Source organism: Cyprinus carpio, chromosome B22, assembly GCF_018340385.1.
Source record: "Cyprinus carpio isolate SPL01 chromosome B22, ASM1834038v1, whole genome shotgun sequence".
Lineage (NCBI taxonomy): Eukaryota > Metazoa > Chordata > Actinopteri > Cypriniformes > Cyprinidae > Cyprinus > Cyprinus carpio.
Window position 1 is genome coordinate 23,597,811 of NC_056618.1, and position 17,685 is coordinate 23,615,495.

General features: G+C 38.2%; 3 protein-coding genes across 6 annotated transcripts in view; 2 read left to right on the plus strand and 1 right to left on the minus strand.

Moving 5' to 3' along the window:
- Window positions 1-8,226, plus strand: part of LOC109059810 (transcriptional repressor p66-alpha-like) — a 31,871-nt gene extending 23,645 nt beyond the window's left edge. For 3 of the 4 annotated variants that reach the window (XM_042749797.1, XM_042749796.1, XM_042749795.1), the window contains exons 6-11: window positions 323-442; window positions 527-709; window positions 1,812-2,061; window positions 2,137-2,570; window positions 2,663-2,882; window positions 6,363-8,226. In XM_042749797.1, the coding sequence (XP_042605731.1) occupies window positions 323-442; window positions 527-709; window positions 1,812-2,061; window positions 2,137-2,570; window positions 2,663-2,882; window positions 6,363-6,496 (1,341 nt within the window). In that variant the 3' untranslated portion in view covers window positions 6,497-8,226. The remainder of the gene's footprint in view (window positions 1-322; window positions 443-526; window positions 710-1,811; window positions 2,062-2,136; window positions 2,571-2,662; window positions 2,883-6,362) is intronic. The other variant, XM_042749798.1, reaches the window with a different exon arrangement.
- A 788-nt stretch (window positions 8,227-9,014) lies between these two features.
- On the minus strand, window positions 9,015-10,111 carry tssk6 (testis-specific serine kinase 6). Its single transcript, XM_042748723.1, has one exon. It carries the CDS (start codon window positions 9,972-9,974, stop codon window positions 9,159-9,161), a length of 816 nt encoding a protein of 271 aa, XP_042604657.1. The 5' UTR covers window positions 9,975-10,111; the 3' UTR covers window positions 9,015-9,158.
- A 1,354-nt stretch (window positions 10,112-11,465) lies between these two features.
- Window positions 11,466-17,685, plus strand: part of LOC109059822 (yjeF N-terminal domain-containing 3) — a 32,381-nt gene continuing 26,161 nt past the window's right edge. The window contains exon 1 of the mRNA XM_042748724.1: window positions 11,466-11,641. Within this exon, the coding sequence (XP_042604658.1) occupies window positions 11,583-11,641 (59 nt within the window). The 5' untranslated portion in view covers window positions 11,466-11,582. The remainder of the gene's footprint in view (window positions 11,642-17,685) is intronic.

Below are 17,685 nucleotides of genomic sequence, written 5' to 3' on the forward strand. Positions count from 1 at the left end.
AAAAAAAAAAAAAAAAAAAAAAATCAACCTTTGCACATAAACAAATAATGAAGAAATTTAAAAAATATATATTATTGTTGTAAAATAACAAAATTGTTTTAATCTAATTAAATGGTGTATTAAACCCTTTATTAAAATATCCATTATAAAATCCTGTAGTGTTAATTTTTTTTTTAATTATTATTACTTCTACTACTAATTACTATTACTATGAGATAAAATAATAAAGAAGATGTTTTGATTTAGTTTTGTGTGAAAACCTTTGGTTGTTTGATCGAACTGTGAAGAGCTATTAAAACTTAAATACATGATTTGTTTTCAGGTCTCCAACCGAAACTCAGGGGCAGTCATTCCTCCTCCTCTGGTTCGAGGTGGAGCGCAGGTCACCAAGCCCGGCTCCCATAATACCGTAGTCATGCCACCCTTAGTCAGAGGCTCCCAGGTATGTACTGCTGTGGCTTGACTACCCCTAAAAGAATTTGACCTTTTATACAAATCCTTTCTCTCTGATGTTCGTGTGTTACAGACAATCACTGTGACCCCGCAGCAGATTGCGACCCTACGGCAGCAGCAACAACACTCGGGGACTGGTCCCCCTCCTCTGCTGCTGGGCGCGCGCACCTCTGTACCCAGCGTACAGGTGCAGGGCCAGAGGATCATTCAGCAGGGCCTGATCCGTGTGGCCAATGCAAACGTCCTGGTCTCACAGGTCACTGTCATTTACTTGTTTTATACCGTGTTATGTTTTTATATATATGCAATTGTTATTGCAGTAATATTAGTTGATGCAGTAAAAGTATTTATAATGCTAAGTGTTTTAAAATAACATTATAGTATTTAGAAAATTTTATATATATATTTTATATTATACAGGGTTTTTTATAATGTATTTATACAATTAAAGCTACTATATCTTATCTTTTAAAGTTATAAGTAAACAAATGCATATTAAAATACATTATTGTAATTTTTTTTAACTTGTTATACATGTCATAATATTGTATTTATTATTAAAAAACCTAACTACTAACTTATGTTAACCACTATAAACATAAGTTTTTAATACTTTTTGCTATTTAAGTTTTCAAATTTATCAAGTTTTCAATATTTATAAGTAGTTGTACACTTTGATATTATTCTATTTATAGTATTAATAACTTTTTTTAATCCCCATCTTATATTATTAGGAGTGTAAGGTGTGAATTGGACAATCTTAAATTGTCAACCCTATTGCCATCATAACTATCGATTATTAAAATTCTGTACTATTTGACTCCTCAAAAACCTTCATATGACATCATCCTTTCAACTCATAATGGACAAGTATTTGTCTTTTTTATCACTAATTTTCAACCGTTACCATCATAACTGTTGATTTAAAAAAGAAAAAAAAAAGAACTATCATTATCAGCATATATAACTTTATAATATTTATCACATGCTTATTAACTAGGAACATTAGCTATATTATGTATAATTTATTATAGAATTAATTTATATTACATCATAAGTGTAGTATTTTATATGCAAGTATTTTTACATTTATATTTAATATATTTATAGTAAATAATACTACTATTGTGTTTCAGTAACTAGTTCTAGTTGCTATATTATACTTAATATATATATTCTTTATAATTAACATAAAATTAAATATAGTTTGCAAAGTAGGTGACGAACAAAAGGTTTTATTTTTTTTAAAAATGCTTGTAATATGAAAGATATATTACATATTATCACACTTGTCTTTGTCTTGATAAACTGATAAATAGAAGCTGTTTTGAACTCACATGCTGTTTTTCCTTGTCCAGGGCTCTTCCACCGGTTTGAAGAGCTCTCAGTCTGGTCTGGGCAGCAGCACCAATGAGTCTCCTGCCAGCCGACAGGCCGCCGCCAAGCTTGCGTTACGAAAACAGCTGGAGAAAACCCTCCTTGAGATACCACCACCTAAACCTCCAGCACCGGAGCTCAATTTCCTGCCCTCGGCAGCTAATAATGAGTTCATCTACCTGGTGGGGCTGGAAATGGTGGTCCAGAACCTGCTAGATACACTGGCTAAAAGTGGGTACATCCTAATAGTGCGTATTTACGACATCTAACACTATACCATGCTAACGTCAATTGCTTTCTTTCCAGGTAAGCAGCCGCAGTCTGAGTCTGCATCTACCCCGGCACCCAAGGAGCCCTTCACTTGCACCCAGTGCCAGACGGATTTCACCTCTCGCTGGAGGCAGGAGAAGAGCAGTGGCTCCATCCTCTGCGAGCAGTGCATGAGCTCCAACCAGAAGAAGGCCCTGAAGGCTGAGCACACCAGCCGCCTGAAGGCCGCCTTCGTCAAAGCCCTGCAGCAGGAGCAAGAGATCGAGCAGCGCATCATGCAGCAGGCTGCCTCGCCCGTCTCCAAGACCACCACCACATCATCATCTTCTTCCTCCTCATCCTCGCCGGTGATTAAATCCGATCACGTGCTGGTGTCGCCACAGTATAAGCAGGTTAGCACATCGCTGACTCAGCAGACCAACAGGGGATCGTCGGTCGGTCGATACCACACCACTACTACCATCAAGCAGGTAATGGACACTCCTGTCGTGGGACACTCCTGTTGTGGTTGCTTTTGTCCCAAACATGGTGTTTTCTGACTTTAGCATGTTTTTCTCCTCAGACTCCAGGCCAGCTGTCCCGTAGCGTACAGCAGGCAGTGAGTGCGGGCGCACGCGGGGTGAGCCACAGCTTCTCCACTTCCTCCCAGCTCCAGAATGCCGTCAAAGCCGCCGCGCTGGTCAGCAGGCCAGGTAAGCATGTCGTGAGGGCAGGGGAAAAGGGCAGCAGCAGCAGAAACCCCACCACCAATACCTGGAGGAAACAGAACAGCGGCACCGCAGGTAGATGATGCCTACTTAAAAAAAAAAAAAAACATCTGCCCCTTTCCTGTCTCTTCTTTTCCTGTATCTGTACATGTTTTTTTAGTGGAGATATTGAACAGATTGACTGCAACGGGCGAACATGCAGAAATGAAGCAGAAGTTCTTCTGTTAACGTGTGCTACACCTTTTTCTAAAAACATCAACAAAAACCCTGTATAATTAAGTTTTAAAAGTTAGTTGAGACTGAGTTTTGGCCTGTTCCAGCCTTGGGTTTCCCAGTTTTCCAGAAAATTATGAGGAAATAAAAAGTTAGTTTACTCTCTTTATTTTTTGTTTTATTGCTTTAAACACAGGTTGTTTGAGACTTATTTATGAATGGAATGGTACACAGTTTTAATAATTTACATCCATTCAATGATAAATAAATGTTCTTGATATAGGGATGCACTGAAATTTCAGCTGCTGAAAATGGCTTTTTTGGTTTTCGGCTGAAAGAGAAAAATAGACGAAAATGTCGCGCCGCATCGCCCAGCAGTATTCAGCACTGAAAGGAAATTTCTGTGTTGTATACTTGTTCCTGTTTGCAATAGCGTAAAATGGAGCTACCCTCTTGTTCACTGATCTGCTCCACGCTCCGCTAACATGCTCTGATGATAATAGCTTTGTAAGATTACACATTATTTGGATGATTAGTCAAATAAACTGCTATATATGATTCTGTTGCATAGAACTGAATAAAAATAATATATTAATAAATATTATAAATATTAAACTTTATTGTTACTTTCAGTATATGTGTGGTTAGTTTATTGGCTTTTGTTTTTTTAAAATTCAGTATCATTAAAATTGATTTAAATTAAAAAGTCTTACGAAATTACTTCATATTATTTAATAAATTAATAAATAATTATTACAAAGCAGTTTCGGTTTTCAGGCCCAGAATTTTCATTTTGGTGCATCCCATTTTAGGTATGTAAGAAATCGACAATTTGTGTTGACAGTTATGTTGTCAACCCTGTTATCATTACAGCTGTTGAATATTAACAATCTATACTATTTGATTAATCAAAAACAGTCTTAGGTCATCATCCTTTCAACTATTATTAAACAAGTACAAGAACAAGCTGTTTATCACTTTATCTTATATTATTAGGTGGATAAGAATGGGACAATCTTAAATTACCAACCCTGTTACCATTACAGTATTGATTATTGAAATACGGTACTATTCCAGTCATACAATTTGTCATGGGCAATATCTCTAATGTTTTTTTTTTTATTATTATTAATACTCATTACTAGCATACATTACAAAAGATGTTTAAGAGGTGGTCAGTCTTAAATAGTCAACCCTGTTATCATCATAATTGTTGATTTATTAAAATATAGTACTGTTCAATTAATCAAAAACCATCACAGGAGATCATCCTTTTCACTCTTCATGAACAAATTGTCAACCCTGTTACCATCATAACTAAATTAAAAACTAATTCAACTAATTAAATATTCTGCTACTTAAAACGTCATGTGACATAATCCTTTCTACTTTTCAAAGATAAGTAAATATTTATTTTCTGTAATAAAAGATGTTTACTTGCATTAATAGGCATGTCAGAAGCAAAAAAATCTTAAAATCTTCAACCCTGTTGTCATGATTTTGTAATAGTAAACAGATTTTTTTTTCTTAAAACACCTTGTAGTGTCATGACTATTTCCATAAGGCTAGTAATACAGGTCCTTCTCAAAAAATTAGCATATTGTGAAAAAGTTCATTATTTTCCATAATGTAATGATAAAAATTAAACTTTCATATATTTTAGATTCATTGCACACCAACTGAAATATTTCAGGTCTTTTATTTGTTTTAATACTGATGATTTTGGCATACAGCTCATGAAAACCCAAAATTCCTATCTCAAAAAATTAGCATATTTCATCCGACCAATAAAAGAAAAGTGTTTTTAATACAAAAAAAGTCAACCTTCAAATAATTATGTTCAGTTATGCACTCAATACTTGGTCGGGAATCCTTTTGCAGAAATGACTGCTTCAATGCGGCGTGGCATGGAGGCAATCAGCCTGTGGCACTGCTGAGGTGTTATGGAGGCCCAGGATGCTTCGATAGCGGCCTTAAGCTCATCCAGAGTGTTGGGTCTTGCGTCTCTCAACTTTCTCTTCACAATATCCCACAGATTCTCTGTGGGGTCCAGGTCAGGAGAGTTGGCAGGCCAATTGAGCACAGTAATACCCATGGTCAGTAAACCATTTACCAGTGGTTTTGGCACTGTGAGCAGGTGCCAGGTCGTGCTGAAAAAACGAAATCTTCATCTCCATAAAGGCTTTTCAGCAGATGGCAGCATGAAGTGCTCCAAAATCTCCTGATAGCTAGCTGCATTCACCTGCCCTTGATAAAACACAGTGGACCAACACCAGCAGCTGATATGGCACCCAGACCATCACTGACTGTGGGTACTTGACACTGGACTTCAGGCATTTTGGCATTTCCTTCTCCCCAGTCTTCCTCCAGACTCTGGCACCTTGATTTCCGAATGACATGCAAAATTTGCTTTCATCCGAAAAAAGTACTTTGGACCACTGAGCAACAGTCCAGTGCTGCTTCTCTGTAGCCCAGGTCAGGCGCTTCTGCCGCTGTTTCTGGTTCAAAAGCACACGCCTGTGCACGGTGGGCTCTGGATGTTTCTACTCCAGACTCAGTCCACTGCTTCCGCAGGTCCCCCAAGGTCTGGAATCGGGTCCTTCTCCACAATCTTCCTCAGGGTCCGGTCACCTCTATTCTCGTTGTGCAGCGTTTTTTTGCCACACTTTTTTCCTTCCCACAGACTTCCCACTGAGGTGCCTTGATACAGCACTCTGGGAACAGCCTATTCGTTCACAAATTTCTTTCTGTGTCTTACCCTCTCTCTCGCTTGAGGGTGTCAATGATGGCCTTCTGGACAGCAGTCAGGTCGGCAGTCTTACCCATGATTGCGGTTTTGAGTAATGAACCAGGCTGGGAGTTTTTAAAAAGCCTCAGGAATCTTTTGCAGGGTGTTTAGAGTTAATTAGTTGATTCAGATGATTAGGGGTAATAGCTCGTTTAGAGAACCTTTTCATGATATGCTAATTTTTTGAGATAGGAATTTTGGGTTTTCAGGAGCTGCATGCCAAAAATCATCAGTATTAAAACAATAAAAGACCTGAAATATTTCAGTTGGTGTGCAATGAATCTAAAATATATGAAAGTTAAATTTTTATCATTACATTATGGAAAATAATGAACTTTTTCACAATATGCTAATTTTTTGAGAAGGACCTGTATATAATAGTTGGTGAAATATCAAACTGTCAATCCTGTTACCATCAGCCCTGTTACTTTGCAGCCTGGTTTTTAAAGTCACGGTTAATTTAGCTTGAAATGTAGGGTAGGGTATCACTTCTTTTAGATCTTTTAGAAATGTACTTGGTTATTCTTTCAAAATCTGTATTTCTCCCCCGACAGGTGTCACCATGGCTTATGTCAACCCCAGTCTGTCTGTGCACAGGACATCATCTCCGGTGGACCGTCAGCGAGAGTACCTCTTGGACATGATCCCTTCCCGCTCCATTTCCCAAACGGCAAACACATGGAAATAATGCCCTGATTAAATCACTCTCAAATTTCTCAGAATTATAATCCTGTCTTTTTGGACATTCGGTCGGTTATCAGTATCAGACAACCAGCCGTTAAGCAATAATAAAAATTTTAAAAATTCTTATATTTTCTCTCTATTTCTCCTTTGTCCGAGACCCTTAGTTGTACAGTCTAAGGTAAGACCCCATAGGCCAACAAGCATCCTAGAGAAGAACTGTACTGGGTTTAGTGATCAAGGAGACCAAGGACCTTTTCTACAGGCCTTTATCTATCTACTGAATCCCTCCATTACCCAGTGGGCTTTAGTGGTCTAATACACATCACCCACAACTCCCAATTCACAGCCCTCCAGGTGGAGTAATTGCTCCATCATGTGAAACTAAAGCCTCAGTTTAACATTTCTAGAGGCTCATGGACACTTTTTCCCACAGGAAGTGGAGGACACAGGACCGTAGAGTTCCTGCGTGATGCCAGGGATTGTTTTGCGAACTTTTTGTGGACCATCTACACACTTTTAGCTACGTTTTTCCGACCCACAGCATCTCTTGAACGGATATGGGAGTGTATGTTTGTGTATTTGATGTCATTACATTGCTTGTTTTGTTTTTTAGCTTCACTGTGGACTCATTCCACCCTTTTCAAAATGGCCTTTTTTAAAGGCTAGAAGTTTAAGGAATTGTTATACTGTTGAGGTGGTTATACATCTGCTGGTGTAGTGTGTGTGTTTGAAAACTTTGGGTTGTTTCTTTTTTTTCTTCGTAAGCTTATAAAAGACATTTATCCAAGAATTGTGCATCAGGGATGGTTACAGAGACGGACGTAACTAACAAAAAGCAGCAGCCACAACAGGACTACTACTAGACCTTCATGTTTGAGCGATTTGTTTATCAGATGAGCCTGACGGTAGCTTTTTCTCTTTTTTTTTTCTTTTCAGAAACGTTTGATATGTTACGCTTTTAGTTACCGTTGTGATGTGCTCCCCCATAGGCTTTCTTGTAACAGCATCTAGGTAATATTTGGATGTTGTGTTATTTATAAATGTCACTTTAGATGAAGGATATCCCATTAGCTCCTTCCCAAATAGTTTCAAAGCCTTGTGAATTTAAGATTGGACTGTATTTAGGATGTTTAAATGCAAATTTTTTGTCTAATGCGCAGTTCATTCATGTCCTGTCTACCATTTTAGATCCTGTTGGAAGCCGTGCCGCTTAATCTTTCCTTAAAGGAAATGTTTGGGTTGAAAGCATTACTGCTTATTGAATGTAGCACACAATCTTAGCTAAATTGAGTCCTACCTGTTAGGTGGTGGTCATGTTATATTTGCCATCTCTTATTTTCCTTTCATCTGATTTGATTTGCTAGCAGTACGCTTGGTATTTTAGCTAAACAGTTATGTATGTTATATACGACAGCTCGGGTCCTTTGTCATCGCAGTCCATCAACACGTCGAGTCAGTTCTGCTTCAGTCGATTTGTTTTCCCTTGCTCGAGATGATCCGTTGTGTGATCTTGTGGAGCGTTTTGGAGACAGAGGCCCCCCGTTTCTGACTGGTGTTTTGACTTCTGCCTGCTGCTGACAACTAACACCATTCCATTTCCCCCCGAGATGCTGCCATTGTTTGTGGAGCATCTCTTTTAAGAATTGTAAAAAAATAAAACAAAAAAAACTTTTTTTTTTTCATCTGTTTCTGCTCTATCAGTTAATAATTATAATAAAAACTAATTTTAACCTGTTTCATCTGGTGTGTGGGTGTATTTTGCGTGTGAATGATTTTTTTATTTATTTTTTTTCAAACGGATCTAATTTGAATAAATTTATAAACTTTCGAGTGTTTGATGAAGTGTGAAATGGCCTTTGGTCAGGGTGGACGATGTTAATTTGATCTGAATGAAGATGAGGATGTGAGGGATATAGAAATAAGTTTTTAAGGAACAAAATAAAATTCGCAATATTCTCATGTTGCAAATCTGATTGAAATTCATAGTGACCAATAAGGTCCAAGTTTCAAAGACACCATGAAAGTCAGCTACTTTCATGTTATAAAAAAAAAACAAGTTTTCAAAAATATCATATGGGTTTAGAACAACGTGAGTGTATTGTCCGTTAAAATTTATCTATGGTTCTCAACGTTTTCCCCCACTTGAAGTCCCCACATTGTAAGTTTAAATTATTATTGTTATTAACAGAACCAAGAAATGTTAATATTAAAATAATGAATCACAATATTTTTGTTTTCAGCATTTGAATCAAGTTACAGTATTTTAAGTTAAAGTTTCTATAAACAATAGAATTAAATTACACTTTTTTTGGTAACGATTAAGTATATGTATACAATATAGGAAATGCAAAATAAGTTACAATTTTGTATATATCTTAATTGCTGCGGATAAAATTGTATTAACGTACATTGCTCTTCGGCCATCTTGCTCTGTAAATAGCTGTATCATCATTGGCTTTTACAAAAACCCACATCGGTCAACCACTACTTTATTTTGAGTAATTTCTTTTATAGTTCTCCATTAATCTGTTGCTATTCTGCCTCAGACTGTTCTCCCAAAATGATTCCTGAACAATTCAAATATTAGGACTATGCAAACTCTCCCAGCTGAATGGATTTGTAACAATTTCTTTGCATTTGCACACTGTTTTATTAGCTTGTGTGCTTTAGCTTTTTCCCTTCTGCATCCAAGTATGTTCTGCCACCTGCTGAATTGTTGGACGTGTGGAAGGATTGAACTGGAGCAGAGTACGGATGAAGACTTGGCATGGTTCCTGAACACCGGCATCGTCCGAAAAAACCAAAGACTTGCTTTGAAGACGGTGAAGTCGCCTCAAGTTGGTATCATCATATGGCATCGATCCAGTAACCATGACGTATAGAATCACCCCGAGGCTCCATACATCGTACTTCTTTGGGTTATACGACATTCCCATGATGACTTCTGGTGGAGTGTAGGCTGCAGAACCACAGAAGGTCTGACTGAGCTCTGAAGGGTCTTGAACACATCGGGCGAAACCGAAGTCTGTGATCTTAACTTGTTCGTCGGCTGTCAGCAGTATGTTTTCGCACTTGAGGTCCCGATGGATGATGTCCATCTGGTGGAGGTAGCTGATTGCACTGACCATCTGAGAGAACAAGTTTTTGCTTTGGTCTTCTGGGATGCATTTCACTTCATGTATCTTCTGAAGGAGATCTTTTGCTGCAGCTTCCATCACAATACAAAGTCGTTTACCAGCCACCTCAATTAACTCATGCATTTGCACAATGTGCTCGTGATTCACTCGTCTCAAAATCGCCAGTTCCCTTGGGAGAAACTTCTGGACGAAATCCTTAGGGGCCTTTACGCGGTCCACGATTTTGATGGCCACGTTGCAGTGGTGTTTCTGCGAAGTGGCGAGCTTGACTTGGGAAAAACTGCCTTCACCAATCTCAGCTATGAACTTGTAGCCCATGCCTTTCAAAACGTTATTTACAGACATTGTTTTATCTCAAGAGAGTTTACAACAGCTGCATGAATACTTTGGGCTTGGCCTTGAGCTTGGACCACGTCTCACCCTTGCTGCAAAGTATTTTGAAACAGGCATTTGAATTCTACCACATTCTGAGAGATATCAGCATTCTAATTTATGATGTCATAATAGAACACATAGAAAATGGAGTCCAGGGACACCTTATGGACACATACCAGGTACTAAGAAGAAACAGTCAGCCCTCTTGTCTTTATTTGTATCCCATTAAATCCACATTAATAGAATTTTGTTAATTTTAAGAAAACTTGACTGATTGTTGAGAACTTATTGTAGAAGTAAAAGGTGCTTAAACAAGCTTTTCTCAGTTGAATTGAGTAAAATTGTGTCAAACGTGCAATCGTTTTCGCTTGTTCTGACTCATCCTTTCCAGTAAAACGTAAATAAATTTGAGATTGTGGAAATATAGCATTTGCACCCTCGGAGAGAGTAATACATGACTTTATATCTCATTATTACTTTTAACTGTTATTTATAGCTCACATTTCGACTCTTTTTCTTACTTTAAACATTATTTCGCAATTGCAGTTTTTATTTTTCATTCTGAGGCGGGAAGCAAGTAGCATCCTCATATCGTTCGCGCCATAAATGCAGTTCGATTCAGCAACCATCATTTTAATTAAGTGCAAAGAGAGACCAGCGTTGAATATTCGAGATATTTATACCAGTATGTCTCGTGAAAACACTTAATCGTTTCACGGAAACGTCCGTCATCCACTAACCACCAATATGATGAGCAAAAATACATCTTGTCGAGCATTAAACGTGTAATTTCGACGCCCTCCATCAGGTTCATGGCCGGTGAGTGCTGGAATGGAACATTAAATTAATTTAATTGCATGTCTACAAATGCCTCTCATTAGTTTTAGATGAACTGGAGCTCAATTATATCCCTAGCCTTTCAATAGAACAGGCCTGCAATGACACAATATGACCTCTAAACGGCAGTGTGGAGCTAAACTGTAGCCATCTCCATTAATCCAGTTTTTATTAGAACACTTATATTATTTAAATTATTTTAAACATTGCTGATTGCTCATTTTAAATGCAAATGAGCTAATCCGTGCATATTCATAATAGGATTAAGCATTTTAACAAGTTACAACTTTGTTTTATATGTAAGCAGCATCACAATTTACATGAATTAGTGTTACATTGACTAATTAATATACAAACCTTGAATATTAACACCTCACTGCATGAATAAATGCACGACCAGTAGTATTACATAAAAATTATGAACCAAAGCAGCACCATGATGAATAAGCATTTGAATTGAAATAGACATATTCACTCTCTAATACTGAGGATGCTACATCTGAAAGGGATGCGGTTCATGCTTGACTGAGCTCTCCAGCATCAGGGGTGCTCAGCCAATCAGATGGCGCTCCCGGTGTCTCCCTGCTTCTTAATTGGCTGACACTTCCAGCAAGAGTAGCTGATCTACGCGTGGAGCCTGGGTTTATCAGCCAGTAGACAGAAGCAGGGCACACAGTGAGAAAAGAAAGAGCAATAAGAGGGTGACTATTGCTAGAGATAAGCACAAGTGAATCAATCAAGATGAACCACAGCTCCAATGAGAAAGAACCTGAGACCATAGAGCCACTGCGTTATATCAGGTATGCTCTTTTTTTCCTTTTCATTATGTGATTAAATTGGACATACAGAACCTTTTAAGACAGGTTTGTGTTTAAATGCATCTTAACAGGGATCCCAGTAAGGGTGAGTAATATTTCCACCATCCTTTCAGTCTAACTTTTACGTAAATGCGATTTGTGACACAGAAGGATGGCTGTAATATCCCCAGCTGTCTAAAGAAAATGCATCTAACTTAATTTCCTCCCAGCTTTCCTGTTTACAAAAATAAGACGCGCTGATTATGATCAACGTGCTTTAATAATGTGGCTTGTAAGCAAACAGGTGGAAGGAACGGTCCACTTCAGCTCTCTCTACAGCAGTTTGTTGGCGATTTAGGCATGTGGACAAAGGTGATGTGACATTTCAGCTGCTGGACGTCGTGATGGCAACATCATGGCCAGCGATTTGCTCTTTAAACAAGCGGGAGGCCGCCTGTTTCCTGAGCTGAGTGAAATATGACATGTTAAAATTGCTTTCTAAAGCATTATCAGAATATAAAAGTGTCAGTATAATCTAACATCTGACAAATAGCCTTATATTCCTTGTGAGGTTTAGATATAGCAGATGTAGCCGGGGAATATATTTCAAAAATGACTCAGAACAAATGTTGTTTTGATCAGAAGCCCGAGCGGCACGAGATTTGCTTTCCATACTGGGCTTTCCTGGCAAGAGAGGCCCTTGAAGCTCTTTACACCAGCCCACGGCGTTTAAAATACGGTGGTCGGCAGGAGACAAGGCAAATTATACACTTTAAGGGAGGATGGAATAATAGGATTTAAGGATTTGAGGTTTAACGACGTGGGTTCAGGGGAGATTAACGTTCCTACTGTAACTTAAAACCCTCATAGCTGATAATGGTTTTCCGTGGAAACCACGTAGTGTGAATGCAAACAATTGGCTTTCTATTATCTTTTCTTTTTTTTTAAGTATTCATACTGTGTATCTTGGGATTTGTACGTGTTAATGGCCCCTGTGTCCTTTTATGGACATCAGGTATTTGATGCCGAAACCAAGATGGACAACACTGGGTTAGAAAAACTGGATTTTAGAATCGACGGGATCTTTCTTCGTCGACCGCCATTCAAAACTAGCATTTTAATGAATATTTTTGCAAGCTACATACAGTATCCACTCATTTCAAAGCAGATTTCTTGTGAATGGGTGAGGCTTCTGAATCATTGTGCAAGTGCAATAAATGGTATAACTGCCAAGTTTTCAACGTCAAGCAACATAACAGTTAACAGTTTTGTACAGCTAAGACAACTGGAAGCCTCACACATTCAACTTAAAGATGTCTTGCATTAAAAATAAAGTGGATTAAAAGCTAATGTTTTTGGCTTTCTTGCATCTCAGGATAGTCACTAGTCAAGGGCTAGCATGCAATGACATGACAATTTTCTGTTTCAAAATATGCCAGATGATTTGCTCAAAAACAGGACAGATTTCAAACCCTCTTCTTCCGAGAATTCCTGCACTAACTTGGTACCTCACATTCAGATAAAAAGGAATGTTAATGGCTAGGTTTCCTCACGTATGTTAAATTTGTCATTTCTTCTTTATTCAGAATTGCACGCCTTTTCGACCCAACAGTTGCAACACATGAAGCAAAAAGTTGCTGGATAGGAGTTAGCAGGTGTTATTATGGTGTGGAAGTTCTACCTGATTGCACATCTGCCTTGTTGTTGTACTTCACAGCTCTGTTTCATTTCTGCTGGGCGTTGGGGTTTATTTATAGGCCAAGACTCCAAATGCAATAACAGAGCAGCCTGCATGATTTGTGGTTTGTTACCAGGCAATGTATTTCTTCTAATGGTGGTACCCATTAAAGTTAGATTATGGAGGTGAAATCTAAATTTACTCAGTTTGTCAAGAATGCAACAGAGGTGTGTGTGCTTTTGCTAGGTATTGTGGGGTTGTGATTAAGGTGCGACTGGCTGAATATCTTCACTCAGTTCAATAGGAATATTTGCTGACCCTTTTTGGTCCTCATGTATTGATGTCTAATGAGCCATCAATTTACAAGATCATAGAGGTGTCCACGGTCAGCTGGTCAAGCAAAATACTGTCACACACCATCTGTCTCTTCAGCTTTGATGCTAGAAATTTTCTGATGTGCCATCAGTCCAGATCTATCAAATCTGATTCAGCTAGACTCAAACTCTAAAGCCCATGTGAGCACAATTATTCAAAGTGACCACTGGGACAAGACTCAGGCCAGAGGCAAAGAGCCAAAAATCTTCTTAAATTTGAGTGAATGGATAATTGATAAAATTGATAAGCTTTTTTAATTAAATGATACTCTATATGAGAAACTAAAAATGCCAGTAGGTGGTGATAAATCTCTTAATGAGGAAGTAATTGAGTCATTCATTTATTCAATTTGTTCAAACTGCTGATTCATTCAGGAATTACGTAAATGGCTCTCTTTTTGAAAGGATCATTGAATCATTGGTTCACCTTATTAGTTTAAAACACATGAATTCATTCACAAACGAAACACAGCAAGCACTTTGCTCGCAGACACTCAAGGCACAACGCTTCTATCGTGGCTTTATCCACTTTATTTTTCAACGCAGAAGTAAGCCATTTTCTGTGAATGTGCGAGACTTCCGGTTCATTAGCCACTGCAGGGAAATAACGATAAGAATAACAAAGTGCAGTAAACTGTACAACTTTGCACTGTAAACCAGTGTGCTCAATTAAAAAAATACTTAAAAATAATATGGTAAGACATCAGTTTGCAATATCAAGCAGCAAAACAAGCTGTTGTACAGCTAAAAATTACAAATTGCCATGCCTGCTGTTACAGGAAAAAGATGGATATTGGCAAAACTGAGCCAAAACAGACAAGACTGTGTTTAAGATATAATACAATATTGTTGTTACAGAAAACTGTTGTGTAAATTAGTATCAATTTTGCACTTGTGCTATTTGGGGAAAAAAGCACTTGTGTGAGATTGCACTTGTTGCCTGTATGATATTGTTTAACTATGTTATATGGTATAAATATAATACAAATCCACGTTCCGTCCCATCAATGATGTATGTAAAATAAAACAAAAAAAGAGGACTGTTTTCATGAGTGTGGATCATGATTTCCTATAATAAATATGAGACAAAAATTTTTTTTGCAATGCGTATCTTTTTCGCAAACTAATCAAAACATGCGTTGTAACAGTCGCTTAGTTTCATTACAACTGGATAGCCCCGCCCACACTGAGGCTGGACGTAGATTAAACGACAAACAGAGAGACCGGGTGTTTGTTATCGGATACTATATGTAAAATACACCAAATTCTAGAATAAACATAAAACAAACGCCCTCTACTGAAGCACCACGGAATTTAGGAAAATGTGAGGTGTGTTCTTAATTTAACACTTCCATCAACCATCAACTTCTCTCTGCACAAACAGAGTTGACACAGAAATAGCTAGTCAGCTGAATGGCGTCGTGCTTCATACGTGGTGCGGAGGACTTGGTGACGTCACTCGAAAAGGATAGTCGTTTAAAGTTTTTCTGTCGAATAATGTACAGTGAATCGTCCACAATAAGACCAGCAGATGTATTATGAAAGTAAATACAGTCTATTTTGATTTCAAGTTGACTAGTTCAAGATAAAATGATTCAAATATGCAAATACCATATATCCATTTCTTGATTATTAAGATACTGAAAGGGGCAAAGTGGCAGATAAAGTGCTTGTTATTCTCTTTTGGGAGCAGGATTTTAATGTTTGTTTTTTATTTCAGCCCCTTTGCTTATCCATCCGAGAGCTAGTTCACCTGAGTCAGCTCATACAGAGCCCCATTTACTGAGCTATAAAGAGGATGGATAGAAGTATACATCTCAGGCAAAATGACTGGGTACAGGAAAACACAACCGCTTTAGTTTTACGAATTTTGACTAGCCGCTTTCGCAGTTTATTTGTGAAATCAAAGCTCTATTATAAATCATAGCTTATTATATTTTAATCAGGCCCAAATCTCTCCATATCACATTAATTTAGCGGTAAAGATTGTTTGATTTTTCTTAATCTGTGTATTCTTCAGTCAAGACGTTGAATGAGACTGACAGTATTTCTTTTTCTCCTTTTGACGCATATAATGAGTTTCATCACTGCTTGCGGTTGGGGCTGTGAAGGGGGGAGGCTGTTGGATAAGATTGACAGTGTTTCGTTTTTCTCCCCCTGATGTGTTTAATGAGTGTCTTCACTGCCAAGCTGCTGCGTAATGAAGTGCCTCTGTTTCTGATAGACTAGGTGAGATGTTGGAGATGGGGGAGGTGGGTTTGTTTATGAGGAAAGCACCTTTGTCCATGCAGGCTCGTGATCCTCAACAAGTAACTGGGAAATGGAGCTTGATTGAGATGTCCTTGAGTCACTGTCCTCCATTTCTGTCCTTCTCTGCTTTATTTAGAAAATCGTTTCATTTTTGCTTTCATAAACATTCAAAGATCTTGCAGGAATGCCCTACATTTCACTGATCTCATTAAATGCCATGTTTTACTCAGAAATACGCCAGATTACTGAAGCGAAGTGTGTTTAGACAGGAATTTCATGTTAAGACCATTTTCCTTTGTGGTTTTTCTCCTGAAAACTAGTCCACATTCCGTCAGGGTGGAATAAGAGAACTAGAAGTGGGGGTATGGGTAATTTTGGGTCTTGAGAGGTAATCACACAGGAAATGCATCAGGTATGTGATCTATAATCGGTGAGGCGTGACGCTTGGATTTCAGCATGTAGTGGGGAATCATCAACTGTTAAAAGAATCGATAGGAGCTGTTTTCATGAGCACATGGTACAATTTCCATTAGCGGAGAACAGCTGCGAGTCAGGGCCAAGTCACCATAGAAACAGTGGGACTGCAACATATTCCTATGAAGTCAACGTACATTTTTGACAGCATGGCAGTTTCTGAGAGAATGAGGGATGAGAAAGGAACAGTTGACCAGTCATGAACTGAGGGAATGTGAATATGTGCTTGAGCTTTTATTAATTATATGCTGAATTTCGTCAGATAGAACTCATCCAGATTAAACATCCGGACTGTTCTGCTCCAGCTCAAGTTCTTTGTAAAGTTTGATGGATGTGGATGGCCAACATTTTAGCTGTTTTCTACCGCAATGCTTGTCTCAAATTGTCCCTTTTTGTTTTGCCAGAGACAGTGTAATTGGGTTCACCGTCTCGCTCGGTTGGGCTTATTACAAAGCCATTATGCTCTGGCAAAAGCTGACAGTCTAGAAACCCGAAGTTATAATTTGCCCCATGTCCTTCTCTGCTCTGCGAACATACTTGGTTTATAGCTCGTAAATGTTGTTTTTGTTGTAATGCTTAGTCTACATTACGTTATCTAATTTAAGAAATTCAGCTGTGGGTCAATTTCAGGATTTTGGGAGACCATATGCACAATTTATTAACCTTAAAGGAACAGTTCACCCAAAAATGAAATTTCTGTCATTATTTACTCACCCTCGTAAGACCTTCGTTCGTCTTCAGAACACAAATTAAGATATTTTTGATGAAATCTGACCCTCCATAGACAGCAAGGAAATCTACCACAGGCAAGGCACAGAAAGGTAGTAAGGACATTGTTAAAATAGTCCATGTAATTTTATGAAGCTATGCAAATACTTTTTGTGTGCAAAGAAAACAGAGGCATTAATTAATTAATGACAGAATTTTTATTTTTTGGGTGAACTATCCCTTTAATTAAAGACATTTCTACCAATCATATCTCTCGGTCCGATGACTACGACAGGCTACCTGCCTGTCAGCGTATGTATTTGCATACCTCTCCGCACCCTGTTTGCACAGACATGATATGTCATCAGTGTGGTCCATTACTCTATTGCAGACAGAGCGAGATTGGAAGGAGTTATTATTGCAATATTATGAGCTTTGTAATGTAATGTTTTCTCACAAGGGAATGAGACATGAGGTAATCTGACAGCATTGCATTCAACCCTCCACCAACACCATTTCTCATCGTGTCGCTGGTTAGTCTCTGGTCTGCCTTTGCGCGTTCA